This window comes from Oncorhynchus keta, chromosome 37 (genome assembly GCF_023373465.1).
Source record: "Oncorhynchus keta strain PuntledgeMale-10-30-2019 chromosome 37, Oket_V2, whole genome shotgun sequence".
In the NCBI taxonomy this organism is placed as follows: Eukaryota; Metazoa; Chordata; class Actinopteri; order Salmoniformes; family Salmonidae; genus Oncorhynchus; species Oncorhynchus keta.
Genome location: NC_068457.1, coordinates 8,918,399 through 8,943,827, shown reverse-complemented (window position 1 = coordinate 8,943,827; position 25,429 = coordinate 8,918,399). Strand labels below are relative to the sequence as shown.

The 25,429-nt window shown below is 47.3% G+C and overlaps 2 protein-coding genes across 10 annotated transcripts in view; one reads left to right on the top strand and one right to left on the bottom strand.

Annotated features, from left to right (window-relative positions):
- The first annotated feature begins 287 nt into the window (after window positions 1–287).
- On the top strand, window positions 288–10,845 carry gja5b (gap junction protein, alpha 5b). 3 transcript variants are annotated; one of them, XM_052499072.1, is made up of 4 exons: window positions 288–927; window positions 1,072–1,108; window positions 4,360–4,766; window positions 7,017–10,845. In XM_052499072.1, the coding sequence occupies exon 4, from the start codon at window positions 7,048–7,050 to the stop codon at window positions 8,260–8,262; it is 1,215 nt and encodes a 404-aa protein (XP_052355032.1). In that variant the 5' UTR covers window positions 288–927; window positions 1,072–1,108; window positions 4,360–4,766; window positions 7,017–7,047; the 3' UTR covers window positions 8,263–10,845. The 3 variants fall into 3 exon arrangements, with proteins under 3 accessions (XP_052355032.1, XP_052355031.1, XP_035610893.1); XM_052499071.1 differs by lacking the exon at window positions 4,360–4,766 and having other exon boundaries at window positions 289–927; XM_035755000.2 differs by lacking the exons at window positions 288–927; window positions 1,072–1,108; window positions 4,360–4,766 and adding an exon at window positions 5,220–5,489.
- A 1,414-nt stretch (window positions 10,846–12,259) lies between these two features.
- The window catches only part of LOC118370153 (B-cell CLL/lymphoma 9 protein-like), a 109,853-nt gene continuing 96,683 nt past the window's right edge, over window positions 12,260–25,429 (bottom strand). For all 7 annotated transcript variants that reach the window (XM_052499068.1, XM_052499070.1, XM_035754991.2 and 4 more), the window contains 6 exons: window positions 24,104–24,214; window positions 23,275–23,437; window positions 18,896–18,995; window positions 16,296–18,576; window positions 15,774–16,022; window positions 12,260–14,710 (listed from right to left, as the gene is read on the bottom strand). In XM_052499068.1, the coding sequence (XP_052355028.1) occupies window positions 13,578–14,710; window positions 15,774–16,022; window positions 16,296–18,576; window positions 18,896–18,995; window positions 23,275–23,437; window positions 24,104–24,214 (4,037 nt within the window). In that variant the 3' untranslated portion in view covers window positions 12,260–13,577. The remainder of the gene's footprint in view (window positions 14,711–15,773; window positions 16,023–16,295; window positions 18,577–18,895; window positions 18,996–23,274; window positions 23,438–24,103; window positions 24,215–25,429) is intronic.

Sequence of the window (25,429 nt, the reverse complement as noted above, 5' to 3'; positions counted from 1 at the left end):
TGTGTGTGTGTGTGTGTGTGTGTGTGTGTGTGTGTGTGTGTGTGTGTGTGTGTGTGTGTGTGTGTGTGTGTGTGTGTGTGTACTCCTGTGGGTCTATGTATGGTTTAGGAGCAGAGACAAAATGGGAGTTAGTGGCCAATGTAGAATTGCCATTGTGTTCTAATACAATCTGACTTCCCCTCCTGACCTGAGATATTCCTCTCTCTAGAATAGATTACCAGGCAGGCAAACCGAGGGCATTGTGGGCTGAGAGAGAGAGGAAGCCAAAGGAGGAGAGGAGGAGGAGGAAGGGAGGAGGCTATTGGAGGGCTGCCGGGTGCTGGGTATGGTAGGAAGGACAGGCCACAAGTGATGTCTGGTATTTCTTCCACTGCCACCATGCTTAAGGCTGCATTTCTGCCTGTGGTCTGTCTGGTAGTCTCCTACATTACAGACAGCTGCTCTAGCTCATCAGCCTGAGGTCTGTGCCCTCATCTACTCCGTCCGTCCTCGAAGTCTGCATCACCAGTCCCTCTACCCTGATCTCTGCCAAGGAATGAAAACAGGGAAAGAGAGGAAAATAGTCATTATAGTTGACGAAAACATTTCAGTTTTCTTAAAGTTGAAAGATTCTGTTTTCTTCCGCTGATCATTGACAGATAGTGGATTTGATCCCTCAACACATCAAGCCAACTGGTGATAGACTCAATTTTCTGCCTCAGGGGAGAGAGATAAACAGCTTTCTGTTTGGACTCTAGAAGAGAGACTCGACATTGGGGGACAAACCCAGTCATCTTTAGCCAGAACACTGAAAGAGACTAAGTTTTCTGCTTTACCCTGACAGACACAACTTTCTGTGTCAAGACAAGACATGACGAGAAGTCTTCTGTCTGAACAGAGACACACAGCCTAGAAAGAGAGACCAGGACTTGGATTTCACCCTCTCAGGTACAGCTTTTTGCCTTAATACTGAAACGGAGACTACGACTGCTCTATTACAATATTCCTTAGCCCTAATATTGAGAGTCCTTCACTTTTCTTCCCTGTCACCTGAGCACTGAGAAAACCTTTCTGTATTTTCATTTTTAACAGAAAAGGAACCAGCCTGGTCTAAGCAGCTGCATCTCAGGTAGAGTAACTCTGTGTGTGTGTGTGTGTGTGTGTGTGTGTGTGTGTGTGTGTGTGTGTGTGTGTGTGTGTGTGTGTGTGTGTGTGTGTGTGTGTGTGTGTGTGTGTGTGTGTGTGTGTGTGTGTGTGTGTGTGTGTCAGTCAGTCAGTCAGGAAAAAGTACCCAATTGTCATTACTTGAGTAAAAGTAAAGATACCTAAAGTAAAAGTGAAATTCACTCAGTAAAATATTACTTGAGTAAAAGTCTAAAAGTATGGGGTTTAAATATACTTAAGTATCAAAAGTAAATGTAATTGCTAAAATATACTTAATTATCAAAAGTAAAAGTACAACATATTTTTATTCCTTATATTAAGCAAACCAGACAGCACCATTTTCTTGTTTTTTAAATATAAATATAGCCAGGGGCACACTCAAACACTTATACATCATTTACAAATGAAGTATTTGTGTTTAGTGAGTCCGCTAGATCAGAGGAAAAAGGGATGACCGGGGATGTTCTCTTGATACGTGTGTGAATTGGACCCGTGTCCTGTCCTGTTAAGCATTCAAAATGTAACAAGTGCTTTTGAGTGTGAAGTACACAAAATACATGATTTTCTTTAGGAATGTAGTGAAGTAAAAGTAAAAGTTGTCAAAAAATATAAATAGTAAAGTACAGATAACCCCAAAAAATGTACTTAATTAGTACTTTAAAGTATTTTTACTTAAGTACTTTACACCACTGGTTCGTGCATGTACTGTATGTGTGGATGCATGTGTCTGTGCATGCCATGGACAATGCATACAACTTTACATTAGCAGTTTCTAAGCCAGCATAGATCTGCAGCATCTGCTGTGACGTTGAACGATTAAGCCTCGTTTTGTTACTACTGAAATATTATCCGACCTGCCAGATGAATTTGAGATCTAAAGTTGACTCTTTCAGACCAAGGGATTGCAGCCTAAACATATAAATGCAGTTTATGGTCAACTGCTCTGGCGTTGCCTCCAAAGACAAAAAACCTCCTTGTCTTTTAGACTTCTCGTTTGTGCTGCTGGTGATCATGCTAGCAGCACCGAGCAGATTCGGATGATAAACCAGAGAGCACATGCAAGATAAGTGACGTGAAATCGAGGCCGAAAATAAAACAAACATGACATAAAGGAAGGAAAAGAGCGGCAAGCCAAACAATATAGAGAGCAGGAGAAAGTCAAAATAGGGAAGTCATACTTTCTCAGAGCTTGGACTATTGTTATTAATAATGGGTGGAGGCTTATCCTGATGTAATATCTTAATATTACATTGTCCTGTGACCTTGAGGCGAAATGTGGCCGACCGTATTCAATGGGCTTCGAGTGACATGAAAGGATGGTGTTGGAGCTGAAGGGGAAGGACATGATGTCAACTCTGAGACATCCACAGTTAGATGGTGCTGACGCCTTTACACACACACACGACATATACCTTTCTCATAAACCTTTCCTAGGAGCAGTTGACTTTAGGCACTTAAAGAAGTCGCTTGATAAATAATTAAGCTTCGGATGACTAGTGGCAATTATTCAGTCAAAGCTAATTCTCCAAATCTTTTAAAGATATAGGGCTATGCTCTGTGAAATTGAAAAATGGTATAATGGTTTTCCTCCTCTTCGTCTGAAGAGGAGCGGCGAGAAGGATCGAGAGGACCAATATGTGGCGTGGTAAGTGGCCATATCGTTTTTAATAACAAAAACCCTGAACACTATGAAATGCAAAAACAATAAACGAATACGTGAAATGACAAAACCAAAACAGTACCGTGTGGTGAAAAACACAGACACGGAAACAGTACCGTGTGGTGAAAAACACAGACATGGAAACAAACACCCACAAACAAACAGTGAAACCCAGGCTGCCTGAGTATGATTCTCAATCAGAGACAACTAATGACACCTGCCTCTGATTGAGAACCATACTAGGCCGAAACATAGAAATCCCAAAATCATAGAAAAACAAACATAGACTGCCCACCCCAACTCACGCCCTGACCATACTAAATAACGACAAAACAAAGGAAATAAAGGTCAGAAAGTGACAAATGGTCTCAAGTAGTCTCTTAAAAGTAAATAAGTAAAAGGGACTGAACGATTCAGGGGGAGTCCATTACCCTCATTGGCCAGACTTCTAAAAGTAAAGTAAAGTGTGGAATTGCGTATAGACTATAAGGATAGGCTAAAGACGATCCAAACGTCCAAACCCTTTAGTCTGTAGCTCCCAGGTGGCAATAACTGGGAGTAAATGGTGTGTGTGTGTGTACCACAACATAACATAACAAAGTCATGGCTGCTTTACTCTGCAATTACAGCACCTCTACGGAAGGCTATCATTCAGGTACCAAACTTTAGTAAACCCTGCTGGAGAAAGAGTTCACCTTTTTGACGTTTCATCTTATTTTCTACTTTCAAATGTGAACTATCCCTGATGGGAATATTTTTCATTTGTGACTAACTGGTCTGTATGAAGAAAGATTATGTTAATAATACCTTTTTTTATGAGCAGTGTGGGAAGGCAGAGGCCCCAGTGGACTGTCTCCCCTATTTCAAATGAGTCAGGGAGCTAAGAGTCAAGTCTGCTAGGAAAACGTGAGTCCAAATCATCTATCTTGCTGTGACTGACCGAGAGGGACCAGACTGAATGTATAACATGACCTCCAGGAATGTGGAAATAGTGTTTGGTGTGGAGTGTACAGCAATCAAGCCACATTGTGTAGATCTAGATGACATGGGTGTGTGAATGATTTCATTAAAAATATATATATTTAACCTTTATTTAACTAGGCAAGTTAAGAACACATTCTTATTTACAATGACTGCCTAGGAACAGAAAGGAGCATAAGAGCGAGAACAAGAATGATAAGGGAGTCAAGGAGCTTTGGGACTATCATTATTTGGTTAACACAGACACGAGACAAAACGTAGAATAAAGGATTTCCTTATATCACAGAACAGAAAGAACCACACTGTCCTCTCCTATCTGGTGTCCCAGAGTGTTTTCAAGGTATTTACCCCGGTATTTACCCCCTTCTCTCTCCGTTCAACAGCTGCCCTCAGTGTCACCAGCACAGAAATTAATTACCACAAGGGACATTCCCATTTAAGTCAATGTTCTGTGTAGCCATGAGTGTGAAATTGCCGTGGACTGACGGGCTTTGTCCATTCTAGTTTTCCTTATTTATATGGACTTCAGACAAGCACCAAGCACCGTAAAGCGAGCATCATTGTTCTCCTTTCAGAGGTTAACAACAGCAGGAGCAGGACGGAAGGGCAGAGGGAGCACCTTCTTCCTCCCTAAAGTACCCCCAGCTGCCAAGACCCCAGTCAGGTACATTGTCCTGGTGCTGATCTAAGTAAGACGGGGCCTGCAAAGTGCCAACAAGCACTGAGGAAAACCATAATGAGCTGGTCTGGGGTATTTATTTTTAACACTGACAGAAGGACTGCTTGGCCTGCTGGGTGTGAGAAAAAACGATGGAAGAGTTTTTTTCTCAAAGCGCAGAGAGACTGGTTTTCTTGAGAACGGGCGATTTCCTTTTAAGTTTCGTGGCAGTAGGAAATCATATTGTTTGACATTGCTTCCTCGACTGCCTAGGGGGGAGACAGGATGGCGACCAAGACCCCTCAGACAGAAATGCAAAGGGAGGTGAGTTTCTATGGGAAGTGAGTCGGTCTCAATGACTGTTGTCAAAATGTGCACCAGCAGTAAAAAACATTCCAGGTTATTTTGCCATGTTTGAATAACCGTTGTTATACACCAATATGGGCCAGTATTATTTCTATTATGTCTTACAAAAAAAAACGACTTTCCACTCAGCCATAGTTCCCATAACGTGTCTGAGGTCACTGTCAAGTGGCCACTAGAGCTTAAATCGTCCTCACACACAAGCTACTGGTCCGCTGTAGATGAAGAAGGGAAGCCCTATTGCCCCACTTCCCCTCTTCCTCAGACACACACATACATATGCACGCACGCACACGCACACACACACACACACACACTCACTCACTCACACACTCACACACACACACACACACACACACACACACACACACACACACACACACACACACACACACACACACACACACACACACACACACACACACACACACACACACACACACACACACTGTCTAATCAACACCCTCACTTGAGCTTAAAGAGCACTGATGCTGCACCTCCATACTTTCCATTGGTCCTGCCCTTCAGGAGAAGTGAGGGAGAAAGAGGGGGGAAATGCTTCAACGTTACAGTAACACACCGTGTCGTCTAGAGAGAAAGACTGAGGATCTACACAGTCTGGAGTAAATACAACCTTCAGTGCCAGATGGATTTTAGTCGAAGGAAGGTTCAATGTCTCTGCTGGTAAGACTGAACACAACTTCTTAGGAGTGAACACAACCTTAACTTGAACCACTTAGTCTGTACAACGGTAATTATCATACTGCATAGTTTGTCAAACATCAAGTTTGCATAGCTGTCTTTTTACATATGCTATTTAGTTGAATAAAGGTTTTCACTGTGTGCCTACTGTATGAAACAATGTACTATGAAACGTTCTTCAATAGACACTACTTAGTTTATCCTTTGTTTGAGTGTGAGTGGGGGGAGTCTGGAGTACACACTACTGTACTGTCTGTGCTCATGGAGGCGATGTGGAATCTAGTTAGTGAGCTGTGTGTGCTAGTAGTGTTCAACTGTTTCCTTTGCTCTGCAAGGGCCAAGGCTTTGGTACCGGGGCAGGTAACGCTGCTAGTTCGAGTGCAGATGTATATGCGCAGAAAGAAGAGCTGAGAGTAGAGTTCATGGGGTGGTGAAATGGTAAAGCTCCGGTGTTCATAAGTTAGACCTAAACAACCACCAAGAAGAACAAGACTTTCCTAGACTAGAAATGATATAGTTCTTTACTGTATATTGTCATATGACCATATGACGTCTGTTATTGGAAACTGCTTTTGAGGGAACGGGTCCGTTGGAAATGTCTTGACTCAGTTCTGAGACTGATTCATTTCTATCAACAGAAACAAAGTGCATTGATTTATTCGCTCTTAGCTCTTTATACATGTTTTACATCTTACCAGTCACCACTTCCTTATTATACCTTGTTTGTTTGTAATGTGTCAAGAAACATGCACCAGCAATCTCTGGCCAAAGGAAATGTAAATCAGTATGTCTCACTCTTTCCCAGGCTCAGTAATGCAAAGATAAGCCCTGTGACATGTTTATTTCTGTGTTTCTGTTGACTTTAGACTTCCTTAAAACTGACATCCGATTTCCCAGATTGCTGGGCCAGGCAGGCAGGGTTGTGGGAACATACTTGGCTCAAACTAGGTCAGTCTACTGAGCCCACTGTGGCCACGCAGGGAGCAAAGTCTATTAATATACCCACTCCACATCCCCAAACACATCGCCTGGTACAATACAGCACAGCTCAGTACGGTACAGTACAGCATTACTCGGCACAGTACAGTAAGGTACTGTACAGAGCAGAGCAGCTCAGCAAGGCACAGAATACTTTGGTGTAATGAAGAGAAACTTGGAAACCAGTCAAATAATAACACAAGCCAACACTGCATGACACAAGTGAATTAAGTCACAAAGTGTGACAAGCCATGAAACAGAATAATCAAACGTCTTGAAAAAAGAAACACAAATCAAATATCCCACAGAACAACAACAGCACTTTCATTCAATGCAGAAATGTCATTAAGCGCAGTAGATCGTAGTTTACGCGGTCCCAGATCTGTTTGTAATGTCTTGCCAACTCCTACCCTCAATGGCATCCCAGGGACCATCGGCGTTGGAATGACAACGAAAACAGATCTGGGACCAGGCTAAATGGTAGTTATAGATGGTGACTGACTGTTCCCTGACTGCTCTACTCTCTCCCAGGCCGTTCCAGAGGTGTGGTGTGTGACGGGTGATGGCCGACTGGAGTCTCCTGGGCAACTTCTTGGAAGAGGTGCAGGAGCACTCGACGTCTGTGGGCAAGGTGTGGCTCACCATCCTCTTCATCTTCCGTATTCTGGTCTTGGGCACGGCCGCCGAGTCGTCGTGGGGCGACGAGCAGGAGGACTTCACCTGCGACACGGAGCAGCCCGGTTGCGAGAACGTTTGTTACGACACGGCCTTCCCCATCGCCCACATCCGCTACTGGGTGCTGCAGATTGTCTTCGTGTCCACGCCGTCGCTCATCTACATGGGCCACGCCATGCACACGGTGCGCATGGAGGAGAAACGCCGGCGCAAGGAGCAGGAGGACCAGGGGGGAGGTGACGGGGAGGAAGGAGGAGGGGAAGGCGGAGAGGAGAAGCATTATCTGGAGCACGGGGAAGAGAAGGGGGGAGAGTGCGGGAAGGAGGGCAGCGGCATAGGGAGGGTGCGTCTGCGCGGGGCGCTGCTGCAGACTTACGTGTTGAGCATCCTGATCCGGACGCTAATGGAGGTGGTCTTCATCGTGGTGCAGTACATCCTCTACGGGGTCTTCCTCAATGCCCTGTACGTGTGCCACAGCCGGCCCTGTCCCCACCCGGTTAACTGTTACGTCTCGCGGCCCACGGAGAAGAATGTGTTCATCGTGTTCATGCTGGCCGTGTCGGGCGTGTCGCTGTTTCTCAGCGCCGTGGAGCTCTACCACCTGGCCTTTAAGCAGTGTCAGAGGTTTCTGAGGAGGAAACGACAACAGCAGCAACAGCAGCAGCAACAGCTGCTACAAGGACGCACGCCTTCAAGTGCTACGGTCATCACCGCTGAACCTGACAGCCCACCCCGTCCATCCATGCCCTGCACCCCACCCCCAGACTTCAGCCAGTGTGTTAGCTCTTCCCCTCACACACACCCCATGCACACCCAATCCCACCCCCATCCTAGCTGCCCCCCTTTCAACAACCGGCTGGCCCACCAGCAGAACTCGGTCAACATGGCCACTGAGCGCCACCGTGTTGTCCACAATGACCTTGAAACGGAAGACTTCCTGCACGTGACCTATGAGGGGCACGCCAACACGCCCAACGCCTGCACCCCGCCCCCTTCGCTGCTCCAAAACGGCTTCCAAAATGGTTTCCTGAAGGACAAGAGGCGTCTGAGCAAGACCAGCGGCTCCAGTAGCCGTGTGCGACCCGATGACTTAGCTGTATAGCTCCAATTCCCAACACACACACACACTGTCCCTGGATCGTTTCAAACACACACACCCAAGACTGGGATGACTGTTACTCATCTGTTGTCGGGGACTAATTTGAACACTGCATGGCACAAGTTAACGAAGTCACAAAGTATCACAAGTCTTGAAACGGAATACTCAAACTAATCAAACAGCTGTAGAGGGGTTAGTGCCTTCATATTTAGCCCTCAGGACTAATCCACTAATGTGACTGTCTGAGACCTCGGTCTGACTGCGTCCTAAATGGCTCCCTATTGCCTGTCTAGCGCACTACTTTAAACCAGGGCACATATAGCTTTGGTCAAAAGTAGTGCACTATATAGGGGAATAAGATGCCATTTGAGACAGAGACATTGACTCTGACTGCTGTCGCGGAGTCTCTCCCTGAGAGACAGGGGGGCCTTGTGCCAGACCTGAGAATGAGTGGGTCACTGCCACACTATCAACTTTGTGACACTGACTGGCTGCTGGGGACAGCTAAGTGGGACAGATGAGAGCCAGTCTGTCACTCAGAGAGAGAGAGAGATATGTGAAGGACGGCTGCCTGTCAATGACCCACAAACGTACGCTTAGATGAACGCTCTGCGTGTGCAAGCTTGCTCTCTCTCATGCATGCACACGAACGCATACACACACACACTTTACATTTACAGAGGCACGCAGACACTTTCGTTGGCATACAACACAAACACGCAGACACACCATGCTAATCCTGATGTTGTCATCACTTCCCACCAGAGATCCAGTAGGACCTACAGGGATGACCCATGGGATTAAAATATATTTTCTTGTGTACTTTGTATGGTTAAAGAGAGACAGACAAAACTACAACCTATTCTGATATGGGCTTTATTTATGTGGAGCCATCATCGGTTAAAGCAGACATCCCAAACTTCCCAGGGTGTGGGGAGGACATAGTTCATAGTGCATAGTTCAGATACCCTGACTGACCTGGTTCCCCGTTACCTAAAACCATCTGAAAGGCTAAATTTATTGTTAGAACCTTCGTTGGAGCATCATTATATCTCAGAGCTGTTTCCCAAAACCATCGTTAACAACTTTGCAATTGAGAAACGCTCGTAACCTAACGACGGCCTCGGACAACTCCTAGAATATCTGCTAAACATTGTGTCACATGGTGTCTCTGTGACGCCGATCACTTCAGAACAAAGTCGACTCGAAATACAAAGGTGCCAATGTGTTTGCAATTGATACAAACAAGCGACAAATGCAAATATGCTTCAAATGAAAACCGGAGATGACTGCATTAAAATATAAACAGTAGGCCTATTTCAATAATATTGAAATACATTTCACATTCAATCAATTGAGTTCTATTTTGTTCAGGGGCACAACTTTGGTTTTAGAAGTGGGGGGGACATAAATATATATATATATGTATGTTTATCCAGTCAGATAAACACTCCAAAAATGCAACTTCAGAATGTGGGGGGGACATGTCCCCCGTCCACAGTGAAAGTTGCACCCCTGCTTTTGCTACTGTCAGTATTTGTCTCAACATATTCCCTGATGTGTGCGCAATGATGTGCCAAATCGGTGATTTGGTGAATTTTCATTGGGTTGGCATTATTCATAAAAACAGCCTCAATGGGAGCTGTCAGTATTGTGAAATAATTATAATGTTAAGGAAATATTTGAATGGAGAAAGCTGATCCGAGACCAGCGCTCTTTTTCTTTAGAGCCTATCAGTATCAATGCTCCAACGACGCACTTTGCGACCGTTCTCTCTGCGTGGTGATTTGGCAGACGCATCTTCCTTCGGTCGTTGTCGGAAAGATGCATCATTAAAACACTCATAAGCCTAAATTCCATCGCTATCAGAAAACCGGGCAGAGACTTTGACCGCGAATTTTGCCAAACGAGTGCTCGTCTATTGTCAAGGAATTCTCTTCATTTTTGGAAAGGCATTCCCTTTCAGAATTAGCAAACAGAAGGGCTGATTATATATATATATATATATATATATAATATAAATAGGATCTAGCTTTTTTATCTGGCAAAGTATGTGATCAGAAACTGAAATAGTTTTGCACTGGTTTACAGAATCTGTGTGTATAGTCTTTTTAAAAAATCTCAGATTTGCGTTTTGAAATGTTTAACTAAATCTAAAAACTAATTAACAAAAAAATGTTGTCTAGCTAATTTTCAACACATCTTTGTTTAATGTGAATTATATTGTATTGGGGTGGTGTCATTGCGATCACATTTTTGTCAACTTTGCACTTTAGCAAAAGGCAATGTGAAAATCTGTATCTTTAGTGTTACAAATGTTTTCATGTTAATTTTGTGTATAAAAGTATATATTGTCTGCCGTTAAAAACACATTTACCCGTGACACATGATAGGAATTTGCAAGCTGTCTTATCCACTCATTTTTCAAGTAGAGCGATTCTATTTTGCACACTGAGGACAACGTTCACTGTACTGTCTGCACTATATTGTATATTGACTGTGTATGGTAAAGACCACTGATTCCCTTCGCATTAAGACAAAATGTCAAACGAGCACAAACTCAATATATACATCCCATATGTACCATGCAATGTATTTGACTGATGTTTTCTAACCTATGAACACACCTCATCTGAGATAGATTTTTTAACTGGCCTCTTATCGAGCAACAGGGTCAATCATTTGTTGAGTTTCAGTATCAGTTTCCATTCTTTTATAACCCTTCGTTATAGCCATATTTAATCTGTGTGTATAAACCAGAGACATGAATGCCGGGCTTCACAGCTGCAGGACACACTCACCCGCTCTAAAATTAGTCGAGGGCAAAGCCCCCTTGGCCAGGCTGACGGACCAGGCTGTTCTCTGGAATGCTGGGTAATTATAGTGCCTTGGTGGACATTCGGAGCCAGAGGAAACCTTGAGAACTGATTCCCAGCCTTTATAAGTTTTGATAATAGGCTAGGGAACTAGTCCCAACGTTTCCCAGGGCATGGTCTGGATGGGAGCCAAAGAGAATTCCCTGGGGGTTGGTTAACTTACATACAATGTGCATGTATGGACATTCAATGGAAATAGTCTCAATACCTGTGCTTGAATTCACAACGCATCTCAGAGTAGCAGTGCCGATCTAGGATCAGTTTAACCTTTTTAAGTTATAAGAGGGGGGGACCTGATCCTAGCTCAGTACTCCTACTCTGAGACACTGAGGAATACGGGCCCCGATTGTAGTTATCACTTTGGCATGATACACTTGAAGCATTATTTCAACACGGGAGTAAAATCACTTGCCAACACCAGTCTGTCGGATATTGCTGAAAGTTCCAATCTTCAAAAACAAAAAGGGTTTAAAAATGCACTAGGCTCTACTGAGCAGTAGTTCAACCAGGTAACCCTGGGGGTGCTTCGCCTATCCACAGAGAATACTCGAAGAGACTCAAAAGACCATAGGCTTACTGGTGAAATGTAATTTTTTTATTTTTATTTTACCTTTATTTAACCAGGCAAGTCAGTTAAGAACATATTCTTATTTTCAATGACGGCCTGGGAACAGTGGGTTAACTGCCTGTTCAGGGGCAGAACGACAGATTTGTACCTTGTCAGCTCGGGGGTTTGAACTCGCAACCTTCCGGTTACTAGTCCAACGCTCTAAGCACTAGGCTACGCTGCCGCCCCGGGGGGGTACTTCAGGGAACAAAATGTGCTTGGGGGTACAGTAACCCAAAAAGTTAGCGAGAACCACTGGAGTGGAGTACCACAATAGGAGAGTTGTTGGCATTGGGCCCTGCAACTCTAAGAACGGGATGTAAGCACCACTGACCAGGGTTTCTCCACTAGGTGGCCACATTGCTCCATACAGTGTGAGGTCCATTGCAATCGACACAAAGGATTTTTCAGTATAGTTGATGGAAAATGACATTAATCATGCATCGATTACGACTCCAAAAGGTGTGATTGACTGGTGTGCCATGGGGAAAACAGTATACGACACAACACAGGCCACTTGTATACCAAACAATAGATTTTATTTGTCTTCCAACACCACAGCCCTGTACCAAATTCAATGGAGTCGCATGACAAATGTGTTAACACAGGAGAGGCAGGGACACAGATACAACCCATGGCCTCATTTTCTGTTGGGTTTTTTTGTGTGACATTTTTGTTTTAAAAAAAATCTGCAAAATGTCATGGTCACCCCTCCAAGTAATCCAGACATGGTTAAGGCTGCTGCTTCTTCTTTCTCCTCTCTGTACTCCTAGCCTAGAAGGGTGAGAGCAGAGGCTTTGCTTACTGCCGTCTGTTTGTCCGTTAGGGCTGAGAGGGGTTTGAGGTGTGACAGACATCATCTCCCCCCCCCAAACCCATATCCAATTCTAAACCAGGCCTCATCAGCACCTCACTGCGTATGCCAGAGAATCACCCCTCCTACCAAGTGTTTTTTTTTTACAAAAACAGGAGAAAAGAAAACGCTTTCTTTACAGTTAAATCGTGTTTGTGCTTTCTTTTAATAATACTATTATCTGTATGAGGTCATCGTTTGGCATATCATGTAGAGTAACAAAGGAAAATGCAGTTTTTAAAATACTTTGACCCCCCCCCCCTCCCCCCTACATGGTAAACAGCATTTCAGAGTGGGAGTTGCAGCGGCATTTGGCTACCCTACCCCCACCCCCCTCTCCACACCCCCACCCTCCTTTACAAAAGAAGATGGGAAAACAAACTAGAAGTCACTAGTAAAATCCCTTTAACAACACAATTACAGTACGCAAATACAAAGAGCATTGAATCTGTGGAGGGTAGTGATGAGATGAGATGTAAACATACAGACAAAAAATGGAGAAAAAAAAACAAAAGACAAAAAAAAAACGCTGACCTTTTTGTCTGTTCATTCAGTTCATTGTGTTTTTACTGCTTCATTGTTCTTTACATTTCGTAGTTTAGCTGTTCTTATAACAACAGTACAACTACGGACCTCTGGTCCCGGGTCATCCCTCGAGTTTTTAATGAAGAGGCCCATTTCCTATCCGCCCGTTGAACACCGGAGCTTAGACTCGTGCCGTACATTCTACGTTTCCCCAAACAGAGAAAGATCAGTCCCCTCTGAAATGGTGTACATCCGCCTTCCCCTCAGTGGAACACGCTGCAGTTGCACCACCACACCCGACAGACTGCTAAAACAGCCCAAAAGTGTCTCGGGATGTGTGAGTATGTGCCAGAGTGAATGTATGTGTCCCCAGTCCACACAACAACCGCCTAAGAGAGCACAAGTCTCATTTGTATTCCTTTGTTTAGGTCTTTAGTTTCTACTTTGCTGTAGCAGCTCAGAACATGAGGTTCCCGGGGTTTCCGGGACCAGGGTTGAAGCCCATGCCCATGTCCCCTGTCATGCCGCGAGGCCTCATCTGAGGCGGCATCATCATAGTCTGCTGGGGGCCACCCATGCCGTGAAGTGACATCATCATGTTGGGCGAGCCCACGGGGCCCGGGTGATTGTACATGGGCCCCCCCCTCTCTTTAACCTGCATCATCCCCTGCCCAGGTCCTCCCATCATGCCCGGCTGCTGCCCCGACGACAGCATCCGGTGCTGGGGTCCCATCATGCCCTGGGGCATGAAGCCGGGGTGTCCCGGGTGTGGCTGCCGCATGGGATTGTGGCCAGGGTTCCCCATTGGCATGTCTTGGGGCCCCCCCATGTGGCCAGGGCCCGACGGACCCCCCATCCCCTGCATGGGTATCCCCATCCTGGGGTTCCCCTCCACCATCATTCCCTGCATCTGGGGAGGGAAGCCCTGGGGGCCGGAGGGGTGAGGAGGTTTCACCCCCGGGCCATCGCCTCCGCGGGGGAAGTAGGATAGAGTCTGGCTGGGCTTTTCCGATGGGATAATCCGGGAGAGATCAAACTCTGGCATTCCGGTGGCTCCTGTTCGCATGACCTCGTGGAGGTCGTTATCATTGTTGAACATGTTGAAGTCCTGGCCTCCTCCAGGGGTGTTGGGTTTACACATGCCGCCCGGATCCCCACCGGGGCCCATGTTGCCCATTCGGCCCATGGGGCCCCCCTCCACCTGGAAGCCCATGCCGTGAGGGAAACCACCCTGGGGACCGGGGCCGTTGTGGGGGAAGGGGACCTGCTGAGGAGGAGAGTGGCCAGGGGGGAATCCCTGGCCTCGGTGGGAGAAGCCCATACGGCCCTGAGGTATCATCTGAGGGTTGCCCATCCCTGGGTCCTGCCCGCCAGGCATCATCATGCCGTGAGGCCCCATCATGCCCGGCCCCATGGGCCCCTGGTGTGGTCCCCCCATCGGGTTGGGCGAGGGCATCTGGTTAGGCATGCCGTGGGAGAGGGGCTGGGAGCCCATGGTGTTCATGCCCATGGGGCTGAGAGCGGGCATGGGGCCTTGTGACGTGGGAGCCATCATGCGGTTGTGGCCCGGGTGGTGGTTCATTCCCATACCTATAGGAGGCAGCAGAGAGACAAGGCAGGGTGAGATCACTACATTCAAACCATAAAACAAAGAACAAAAACATTAAATGCTTAACCTCTCTTGGGTAGGGGGCAGTATTTTGACGTCCGGATGAAAAGCGTGCCCAAAGTAAACTGCCTGTTACTCAGGCCCAGAAGTTAGGATAATTGGTAGATTTGGATAGAAAACACAAAAGTTTTTAAAACTGTTAAAATTATATCTGTAAGTATAACAGAACTGATATGGCAGGCGAAACACCAAGGACGAGAGCGCATTCTGTGTTTTTTTTCTTCCGGTAAAGACTAAGAATTCTCCGTCTTAAATTTGATTGTTTATTTACGTATTAGGGTACCTAAGGTTTGATTATAAACGTTGTTTGACTTGTTTGGAAAAGTTTCTTAGTAATGTTTGGGAATTATTTTGTGTGCATTTTGATGGAGGGAAACTTGGTGGATTATTGACTGATGACTGAGTTTTTATGGACCTTTTGTGATGTACCTGGGACCTTTTGGAGTGCCAACAGAAGAAGATCATCAAAGGCAAGGCATTTTTTATATCGCTATTTTTGACTTTCGTGTCGCCCATGCCTGGTTGAAATATGTTTTCATGTGTTTGTTTGTATGTGGGGCGCTGTCCACAGATAATCGCATGGTTTGCCTTTTTTAAATCTGACACAGCGGCTGGATTAACAAGAAGTGAAGCTTTATTTTGATGTATTACACTTGTGAGTCTATGAAAGTTAAATATTTATAATACTGTAGTTTGAATCTCTTGCCCTGCAATTTCACCGGATGTGGGCCAGGTGGGAAGCTACCGTCCCACCTGCCCATGAGAAGTTATAAGCATACACTTACGCCTCAGTATAGTGAATGTTCTAGGCTCCAGGGGTATGTGTAGAAGAAAATTGGAAAGGTGCAAATTTGGATACAGATATGTATAGGTATTTATGATTTGTGATGCGTTATAGGAAAATGGCCTGGTCTAAACAGCTGCCTCTCTGGTGCAGCTGTGTGTGTTTGTATGCTAAATATAACCGCATGTTGGAGCTCTTACCAGGCATGTTCATGGGTGGCAGGTTCGGCGAGCGGGCCGGTGGCGAGTCGTCGTCCGAGCTCGCCACCGTTTTGATGGCGTCGTGGTAGAGGGGCGTGGAAGTGGGCATGGCGAACTTGGACATGCGTGACATCATGATGGACAGCGGGTTCTGAGATATCGTGGGCTCAGGGGGCAGGGCGTAGGGGCTGCCAGACGGAAGACTGGAAGCACTACTGGAAGGGGGTGCTGTGGTGGGACCATTCCCTCCTGAAGGGGAGGGAGAGGATGACGAAAAGGGGGAGGGAAGAGAAGGGGAGTGAGAGAAGAGGGAGAGATCAGAAACATAAATATCCACTGTATCGTCTTATGCAGAGCACACGTAGGGCTGAATCCTAATTACACTCAAGCTTTCACACAAATCTCCCATTGCCTGAGTCCGAGTTAAAAGCACAGATCTCAAGTCAAGATTCAGTCGATAAAGCACAATCTACTGAACTGAATTGATGGAAAGCTAACAGAGGAGAAACTACTGGGACTCACCTTGCTCCACGTTGCCCATCATGTTGGGTGAGGCCATGCTGAGCGGGGGCTGCTTGTTGTTCTGGGGGATGCCTGGGCTCTGCATGGGGGGCTTGGGAGACGATGTCCACCCTGGGGAGGGTGCCGGGAGCGAGGGTGACTTCATGTGGACGGGAGAGGCTCCGGCCGAACCCATCATGGGGGGAGACTTGATGGAGGCAGCGGCCGCGGCCACTGCCGCCGCCGAGGTCCCCTGGAGCATGCCGGCCAACTGGGAGGGTGTCTGGGGGGACTTCAGGTTCCCAGAGGGCGAGCCCAGCATGGGGGACTGGACCTGCCTCAGCGTAGGGGACTTGAGGGGGTTGATGTTGGGTGAGTTAGCCTGGCCGCCCTGGATGTCCTGAGGACCCTTGCGGCCCCCCATGTTCCTCTGGTTGGGAGGCGGGCCCGAGTTGGGGGGCATGTGACTGAGGCGACCGTTGCCGCCGTGGTTGGGTCCTCGCTGGTCAGGGCCGAAGGGGGGTTCGACTCTGGGGCACCTAGGGTTCCCTGGCCCGTGAGGCCCCATACCCGGGAAGTGGCGGTTGGGGCCCATGTTGAAGTCCCCTGGGTGGTGCCCCTGGTCAGGGAAGGGAGGCCCCTGCATCATCTTCTGAGGGCCCATGTTCTCTGGCATGGAGCCTCCTCTCATCTTCATCATCTCCTCGGGGCTCATAATCATGGGAGGCTCCCCCCTCATCTTAGCCTGCATCATCTGGGGGTTGGGCCCCATGTTCATGTTCCCAGGGCCAATGCTGAACTCGGGGCCCATGTCCCGGCCCAGGCCCTTGACAAACTCCATCCTGGAGGATGGGCTCATAGGGCCAACATCGCCAGGCATTCTGGGAAACATCATGCCTGCTCCGTTAGGGCCGTTGCCGTCCATTGGCCCCCGGGGGCCGTTTCCCCCCATCATCCTGTTCATCTCCATGATCATGCCCGGTGGCAGCCCCATGCCCTGCTTGTCACCCCCCATGCCCTGCTGGAACATGGCCTCCTGCACTGCCTGTGGGTTGGGGAACCTCTCCACCCGACCCCCCGGCCCTACAAACGGCCCCTGTCCGGGCAGGAAGCCCCTGCCGTCGCCCATGTTGGGTCCCATGTCGTCGGGCCAATTCATTCCAGGCCGGGGCCCCCTGGGGTTGGGGCCGCCCTCCATACCCGGGTTCATCATGCCAGGAGGGAAGCTGCCGGGCATCCTCTGCATGTGGGGATGCATGGGGCCCCGGGGTCCCATGCTCATCTGCTCTGGGAAGTGCTCGGGGCCCCACATCTCCCCAGCTGAATTGATCTGGTAGGGAGGCGGGGGCCCGCGCATCATGGGGCCCCGGGGGCCTTGTTGGTGCATCATAATGTCGCCCATGGGTCCCCGGTGCTGCATCTGCTCCTGCTTCCTTTTCTTCTCCTCGTAGAACTCCTGCTGCAGTTTCAGCCATGCCATCTGCTCCGGGTTCATCCCTGTGTGATCCCCGTGCTCACCGCCAGGCCCTCCGTGAGAATTCATAGGCGGTCCAGGAGGCGGAGGCCCCAGCTCGTCCGGGGAGAATGACATGTCTCTGAGGCCTCCGGGCCCAAATGGAGTGCCATCGGGCCGGGGCCCAACAGGGCCTCCAGGCTTCCCCAGGCTCTGGGACTGGGCCATCATGGCCTGGAGGGGGCCCTGTTCCCCAGGTTTCTTGGGCCCCCCCTCCATCATGCCGGAGTTGGGCCCAGGAGGCCCGCCTGGGTTGCCCTGCCCCATGGCTACCATGTCTTTGAGGGATAACTCCTTGTCATCGGGGAAGAGCATGCGCTGGATGTCCCGTAGCGTCTGCAGGGAGCGTTCGCGGTGCTCCAGCTGCTCCTGGGACAGGCCCTCAGAGTTGTCCCCCATGCTGGACATCAGCTCGTGTGCCAGCTGCTGCTGCTGGGCCGTAAGTTTTGCGTCAGCGCCATTGGGAAGGTCCAGAGAGGGGAAGCCCTGTTGGGATGCCCCAGAAGGGGTCTGGTGGCCGGGTGTCCCTCCAGGGTTGCTGTTAGCGTCGTGGGGCGTGCCGTTCTGGGGGCTTCCACTCTTAGAGTCCATGCCTCCAGAGGCGGCCACGTCCTGGAGGAAGCTCCCAGGCTTGGCCCCCTGAGGCTGGGCCTCTGCTGGCTGCTGTTGGCCTGGTGGAGGTGCTTTGGAGGCTTGCTGGTGGTTCTGGTCAGAAGGGTGAGATGACTGCTGCTGGGGGGCTCCACTCAGCTGCTTGGAGTCACCCCGCGGGGGTCCCATCTGATTATTCTACAACACAGGGTGAGGGCAAGAGAGGGGTTGGTGGGGTTACCAAAAGTCCCTGCTCACTGACACGTACACATCGAGAGGCTTATCAAAGCATGCCAGGGTGCATAATTATTTTGAGTTGGACAAATATCATAACATTGTCCGAAACATGCTTAAAGTTTTAACATTGTTATATAACATTATATTACCAGACCAACAAGGGGCACAATGCAAATGGTCTGATAACGGCAAAATGGCCGATTTCGATGATTCCCCAAATGGTATGATAAATAATAGGCTCGTTAAACGTGGTTTTTGTACTGAAGTGGGTTAGACTTACCACAGGTAGATGGGGCTTGTTGCCCTTGCCGTTGGAGTTGTTGTTCATGTGGAAGGCAATGATGTTGTCCGAGTGGCCTGTGAAGACCGCATCAGCCGCCCTGCAGATAGCGGAGCACACTCATGAGTAGGTGTGTGCGCATGCGTTTCAAACAGGCAACAGGTGGAAGAGGCCCATTTCAAAATCAGGTTAATAAATGAATAATTGAAGCCGATCATCAAAGTCATATATTGAGCACAATTGTGAACAATACCCACTGAAGACATTAAACAAGTTCCAATGCGAACAGGTATTTTTTTTTTCGGGGTAACAATTAGGTACCTTAATGTGAATGTTCTCAATTTGTTACTAAAGCACCTTATACCACCCACCACTGCGACCTGTACGCTCTAGTCGGCTGGCCCTCGCTACATATTCGTCGCCAGACCCACTGGCTCCAGGTCATCTACAAGTCCATGCTAGGTAAAGCTCTGCCTTATCTCAGTTCACTGGTCACGATGGCAACACCCACCCGTAGCACGCGCTCAAGCAGGTGTATCTCACTGATCATCCCTAAAGCCAACACCTCATTTGGCCGCCTTTCGTTCCAGTTCTCTGCTGCCTGTGACTGGAACGAATTGCAAAAATCGCTGAAGTTGGAGACTTATCTCCCTCACCAACTTCAAACATCTGAGCAGCTAACCGATCACTGCCGCTGCCAATTTTACCTACCTCATCCCCATACTGTTTATATTTATTTACTTTTCTGCTCTTTTGCACACCAATATCTCTACCTGTACATGACCATCTGATCATTTATCACTCCAGTGTTAATCTGCAAAATTGTAATTATTCGCCTACCTCCTCATGCCTTTTGCACACAATGTACAGTGCCTTGCGAAAGTATTCGCCCCCCTTGAACTTTGCGACCTTTTGCCACATTTCAGGCTTCAAACATAAAGATATAAAACTGTATTTTTGGTGAAGAATCAACAACAAGTGGGACACAATCATGAAGTGGAACGATATTTCAAACTTTTTTAACAAATCAAAAACTGAAAAATTGGGCGTGCAAAATTATTCAGCCCCCTTAAGTTAATACTTTGTAGCGCCACCTTTTGCTGCGATTACAGCTGTAAGTCGCTTGGGGTCTGTCTCTATCAGTTTTGCACATCGAGAGACTGAAATGTTTTCCCATTCCTCCTTGCAAAACAGCTCGAGCTCAGTGAGGTTGGATGGAGAGCATTTGTGAACAGCAGTTTTCAGTTCATTCCACAGATTCTCGATTGGATTCAGGTATGGACTTTGACATGGCCATTCTAACACCTGGATATGTTTATTTTTGAACCATTCCATTGTAGATTTTGCTTTATGTTTTGGATCATTGTCTTGTTGGAAGACAAATCTCCGTCCCAGTCTCAGGTCTTTTGCAGACTCCATCAGGTTCTTCCAGAATGGTCCTGTATTTGGCTCCATCCATCTTCCCATCAATTTTAACCATCTTCCCTGTCCCTGCTGAAGGAAAAGCAGGCCGAAACCATGATGCTGCCACCACCATGTTTGACAGTGGGGATGGTGTGTTCAGGGTGTTGCTTTTATGCCAAACATAACATTTTGCATTGTTGCCAAAAAGTTCAATTTTGGTTTCATCTGACCAGAGCACCTTCTTCCACATGTTTGGTGTGTCTCCCAGGTGGCTTGTGGCAAACTTTAAACAACACTTTTTATGGATATCTTTAAGAAATGGCTTTCTTCTTGCCACTCTTCCATAAAGGCCAGATTTGTGCAATATACGACTGATTGTTGTCCTATGGACAGAGTCTCCCACCTCAGCTGTAGATCTCTGCAGTTCATCCAGAGTGATCATGGGCCTCTTGCCTGCATCTCTGATCAGTCTTCTCCTTGTATGAGCTGAAAGTTTAGAGGGACGGCCAGGTCTTGGTAGATTTGCAGTGGTCTGATACTCCTTCCATTTCAATATTATCGCTTGCACAGTGCTCCTTGGGATGTTTAAAGCTTGGGAAATCTTTTTGTATCCAAATCCGGCTTTAAACTTCTTCACAACAGTATCTCGGACCTGCCTGGTGTGTTCCTTGTTCTTCATGATGCTCTCTGCGCTTTTATCGGACCTCTGAGACTATCACAGTGCAGGTGCATTTATACGGAGACTTGATTACACACAGGTGGATTGTATTTATCATCATTAGTCATTTAGGTCAACATTGGAACATTCAGAGATCCTCACTGAACTTCTGGAGAGAGTTTGCTGCACTGAAAGTAAAGGGGCTGAATAATTTTGCACGCCCAATTTTTCAGTTTTTGATTTGTTAAAAAAGTTTGAAATATCCAATAAATGTCGTTCCACTTCATGATTGTGTCCCACTTGTTGTTGATTCTTCAAAAGAAATACAGTTTTATCTTTATGTTTGAAGCCTGAAATGTGGCAAAAGGTCGCAAAGTTCAAGGGGGCCGAATACTTTCGCAAGGCACTGTATATAGACTCTTTTTTTCTACTGTGTTATTGACTTGTTAATTGTTTATTCCATGTGTAACTCTGTGTTGTCTGTTCACACTGCTATGCTTTAACTTGGCCAGGTCGCAGTTGCAAATGAGAACTTGTTCTCAACTAGCCTACCTGGTTAAATAAAGGTGAAATAAAATAAAAAATAAATAAAATAAAATAAAAAGAAAACGATCAAAAAGAAACAAAAAAAACTCCTTCTTAGCAAAGGGCAATTTCTCAAGCAAGGATTTAGCCAGGACTGTCTGGGAGTGGTCTGAGTGGGGAGGGAAAAAGCTCTTATTGTTCTGTTAACTAAGTTACTGCATGGTGAAATCATGGGCCTTTAAATACATCTGCTTAGCATAGTCCTTGGGCCTTGGTTCACTCCTCAGAATCCCAGACAAATGGCAAAAGTAATGGACAGAAGATGAAAAGGGAAGGCATCTATACTTGGTTTCAATCAGCAATCACCACGAAGAACCCTCAAGACGATCAGAAACCATAATCACCAGTCTGCGAAAAAGCCACAGCGGCCTCAATTACTCTCTCCAACTACTTCTTCCATTCATGTAGACTGGAGTGCAGAATCTAGAACACCTCCATCCATCTCATAACATTCCAGCCCGGAAGGTGGTGGCAATGCACCCAATACTGGTATGCACACCACCGTAAAACCCCAACGAGGAAGGAGTCCTCCGTTCACTGCAGCTCAAGGATTCAATCCTACTAATCAGTCTTCTGACGAGTCATATCAGCTCTTTTGCCAATGATTGGGCAAAACATCTGAATTGGAATGCCTGTGGGCGGGAGTTCAAGCAACTATAAATCAGTAATAGCCAGTTGAACTACACAGGTGAACTAAACAGTTGAGCGTTCCATGGTTAGGGGCGAGTGGCAGGGCCTCCTGTTGTCCATCTCTCCTCATCAATCTATCAAATGCATTTATAAAGTCATTTTTACATCAGCAGATGTCACAAAGTGCTTATACAGAAACCCAGCCTAAAGCCCCAAAGAGCAAGCGACGCAGATGTAGAAGCACAGTGACTATGAAAAACTCCCTAGAAAGGCAGGGAACTCTCGAGAAACCAAGAGAGGAACCAGGCTCTGAGGGGTGGCCAGTCCTCTTCTGGCTGTGCCAGGTGGAGAATAAAATAATACATAGCAATTAAGGCTAGATTGTTCTTCGAGATGTTCAAACGTTCTTAGATGACCAGCAGGGTCAAAAAAATAGTGGCTATAGAGGGTGCAACAGGTCAGCACCTCAGGAGTAAATGTCAGTGGGCTTTTCATAGCCGAGCATACAGAGGTTGAGACAGGCAGAACACACTGACCCGGGGGTTGGCTGGGCTACTCAGGGCAGATAAGTGGCGGGGGGGGAGCTTGTCATCTTCACTTGTCAATCAAATGGGACCACCCCACTAGGGGACAGCCCGGAGTTTGGGTGACCCTCTGTCATTATTCACAGCCAGTCTGTCAGTGACCGGCAGAACACAATGACCAGATGGCTGGCTAGACTCCTCAGGGCACACCAGGGTGTGTGCGGGGTAAAGGGTGTGTGAGGAGGAGATGGTAGTGCACGGGTCAGAGACAGGGAACTGGCTAGATCTCCCGGAAGAGTCAGGATGGAAGGGGACAACACCCAACACTAAGGTTTCCATCAGGTGACTTCACTTCATTTTGAATGCATTCACTAGTCTCCACCTTTCTCCAGAAGTGTGAACTAGCACCCTCCTTGTCAGATTTAAAAGCATCGGATTGGTCAAAGAAGCATTGGCCTGAGGGAGTTTCCACCATTGTTAAATCCGGAGAGAGAGTTCAGTGTGTGGTATACTTTAAAAGTACAGATCATGAACAATGACCAATCAACCATACAAACACACAGCCAGAGCTAGCTTACTTGTTGGCCATCTCTGTGGTGAAGACGTACACAACCTTTGACCCGGGCTTGGGACCGCTGCCGCCCAGCTCCATGCTCTGCCCTCCAACGGTATTGTGTGTCGACGTGGCCGAGCTGAGCGCGTTGTTGGAGTCCAAAGGCTTCATCTCTATCAAATTGCAGTCTGGGGAGAGAAACAGGAAGTAGAGGTGAGAATGAGAGAACACTATGGACCAGACCATGATGGTCTGGTTGTCTCCATTGTGCATCTCAAAATATCGCTGTATGTGGTTCCTTAGACGTTAAAACATTTCTCCGGGAGCGCTGTGAGAACAGATATGTGTTCACTGCAATAAATACAACCTGCAATAAATACAAACTATTCAGATGAGATATACAGTATGAAGCGTCTCCGAGTAGAATCAGTTCCTCGCTGTCCATGTAGTCTTATTCACTGTGATCTAAAAAGCTACACTGCTCCTAGATCAGCACTCCTACACGGAGACGCTTGACACCAGATCATTAGGCCTGTGTAATCTGATGTAGCAGGGCCATGGGGAGCACGCAGAGCAAATCACGCTTCTGTTCCTTCCCAACCCCAGTTCACTGGTCTGGTCCCAGATCTGTTTGGCTGCGTTTACACAGGTCTTTTGACCAGTCACATCAGATCTCCTCACATCATATGTTTTGGTCAGATGATTGGTCAGATGATCAATTCGTGAAAAAGAGGTCTGAATTGGGCTGCCTGTGTAAACGCTGCCAGAGGACTGTTTGTGGCAGTGGCCATAGGAGTTGGTAAGACTGTACAAACAGATCTGGTACCAGTTGACCAGGTAGCTACAGTACTTACTAAAGAACCCTGGGTCTTCCTCGTCACTCTCGCCCCCAGAGCACCAGTCCGCTCCACTGTAGGGCTGCCGCCGCTCAGCTACACACAGCCTCTTGGCTCGGCTGCCCAGCTCTACACCAGAGAGAGAGAGATGAAGGAGCTAAGTCTGGCTAGTGTCAATCAAGCACACCTATAAAGCTGTACTCATTACAACTTACTGATTGTCATGGACATGTGAAGGTAATTGAACAACACATTTGGGCCTAGCTGGTGTTTGATGGGTTTACAATAATGTGATGCAGCATTCATTGCTTGGTTCCAGATCCGTTTGTGCTGCCTTGCTAAATCCTATGGACAATGACGATATGAGTTGGCTGTAACAGCACAAACAGACCTGGGGCCAGGCTAGGCGACAGCATTAAGCACATTACGACCAAATAACGTGTTGACTATTCACTAGTTCAGATCAATGCTCTCAGCGGGCCAATGGGTGGAGGGAGACGAGCTGCCTGTGAGGCATGTTAGGGTAAAGTGGGCGCGCCTGATTGATCTCTAAGAGAGAGAGAGAGACTGGGTGTAAATTATTTAGCCCGGTGTCTTTTAAAACAGACAACAATCACAGGGAGCCCAGCGGGACACTGGGGGAGGCCTGGGTTGTGTTCATGAGGCAAAACGTTGTGCAACGGAAAACAAAAACAAGTGTTCAGATCGTACAGCCCCATTTCACTCCATTTTTGAGTGTTTTCGGTGCCAACCGAATATGACCCTTACCTCTTACCCCAAAGTCTTACATGTCGACAACCAAACGTGCACAAACAGTCACTAATTTAGGATAGCATTTGGAACTTTAAAGGCCGGTTTCCCTGACCCAGATTAAGCAGCGTGCTTAATGGAGGCTCTCCAATAAGTCTAAGTACTTTTAGTCCAGGACGAGGTTTAATCTGCGTCCCTACAACAGCTCCCGGTCTGACATTGTACGTATACTTTTAAAATGAAGTCAGTCTCACATCACTAGGAGTGTGCACTGTCGACACACCAAACCACTCACTTTCAGAACTACAGAACCTTCTGTCCCTATCGCCAGACCCAAACCCGTGGGCACCTCCAGGCAAGCAGCTGTGAGCAGTGCACTGCAGGCCTCGAGGCCAAGAGCCTGAAAGCTTTATGAGGCGGTGTGTGTGTGTGTGTGTGTGTGTGCGCACGTTACAGTGGAAGCTCCCTGTGCAGAATGATCCACATGCTACATCAATAGACGCGCATGCCACAAACAAATGGCCACTGGCACACACCTAAAGCATGTCAATTAAATCAACAATTACCTACATTAACACTAAGCAATCATACTGA

Bases quoted from the DNA above. Each gene is read 5' to 3' on its own strand.
- gja5b (XM_052499072.1), top strand. From the start codon at position 7,048: ATGGCCGACTGGAGTCTCCTGGGCAACTTCTTGGAAGAGGTGCAGGAG.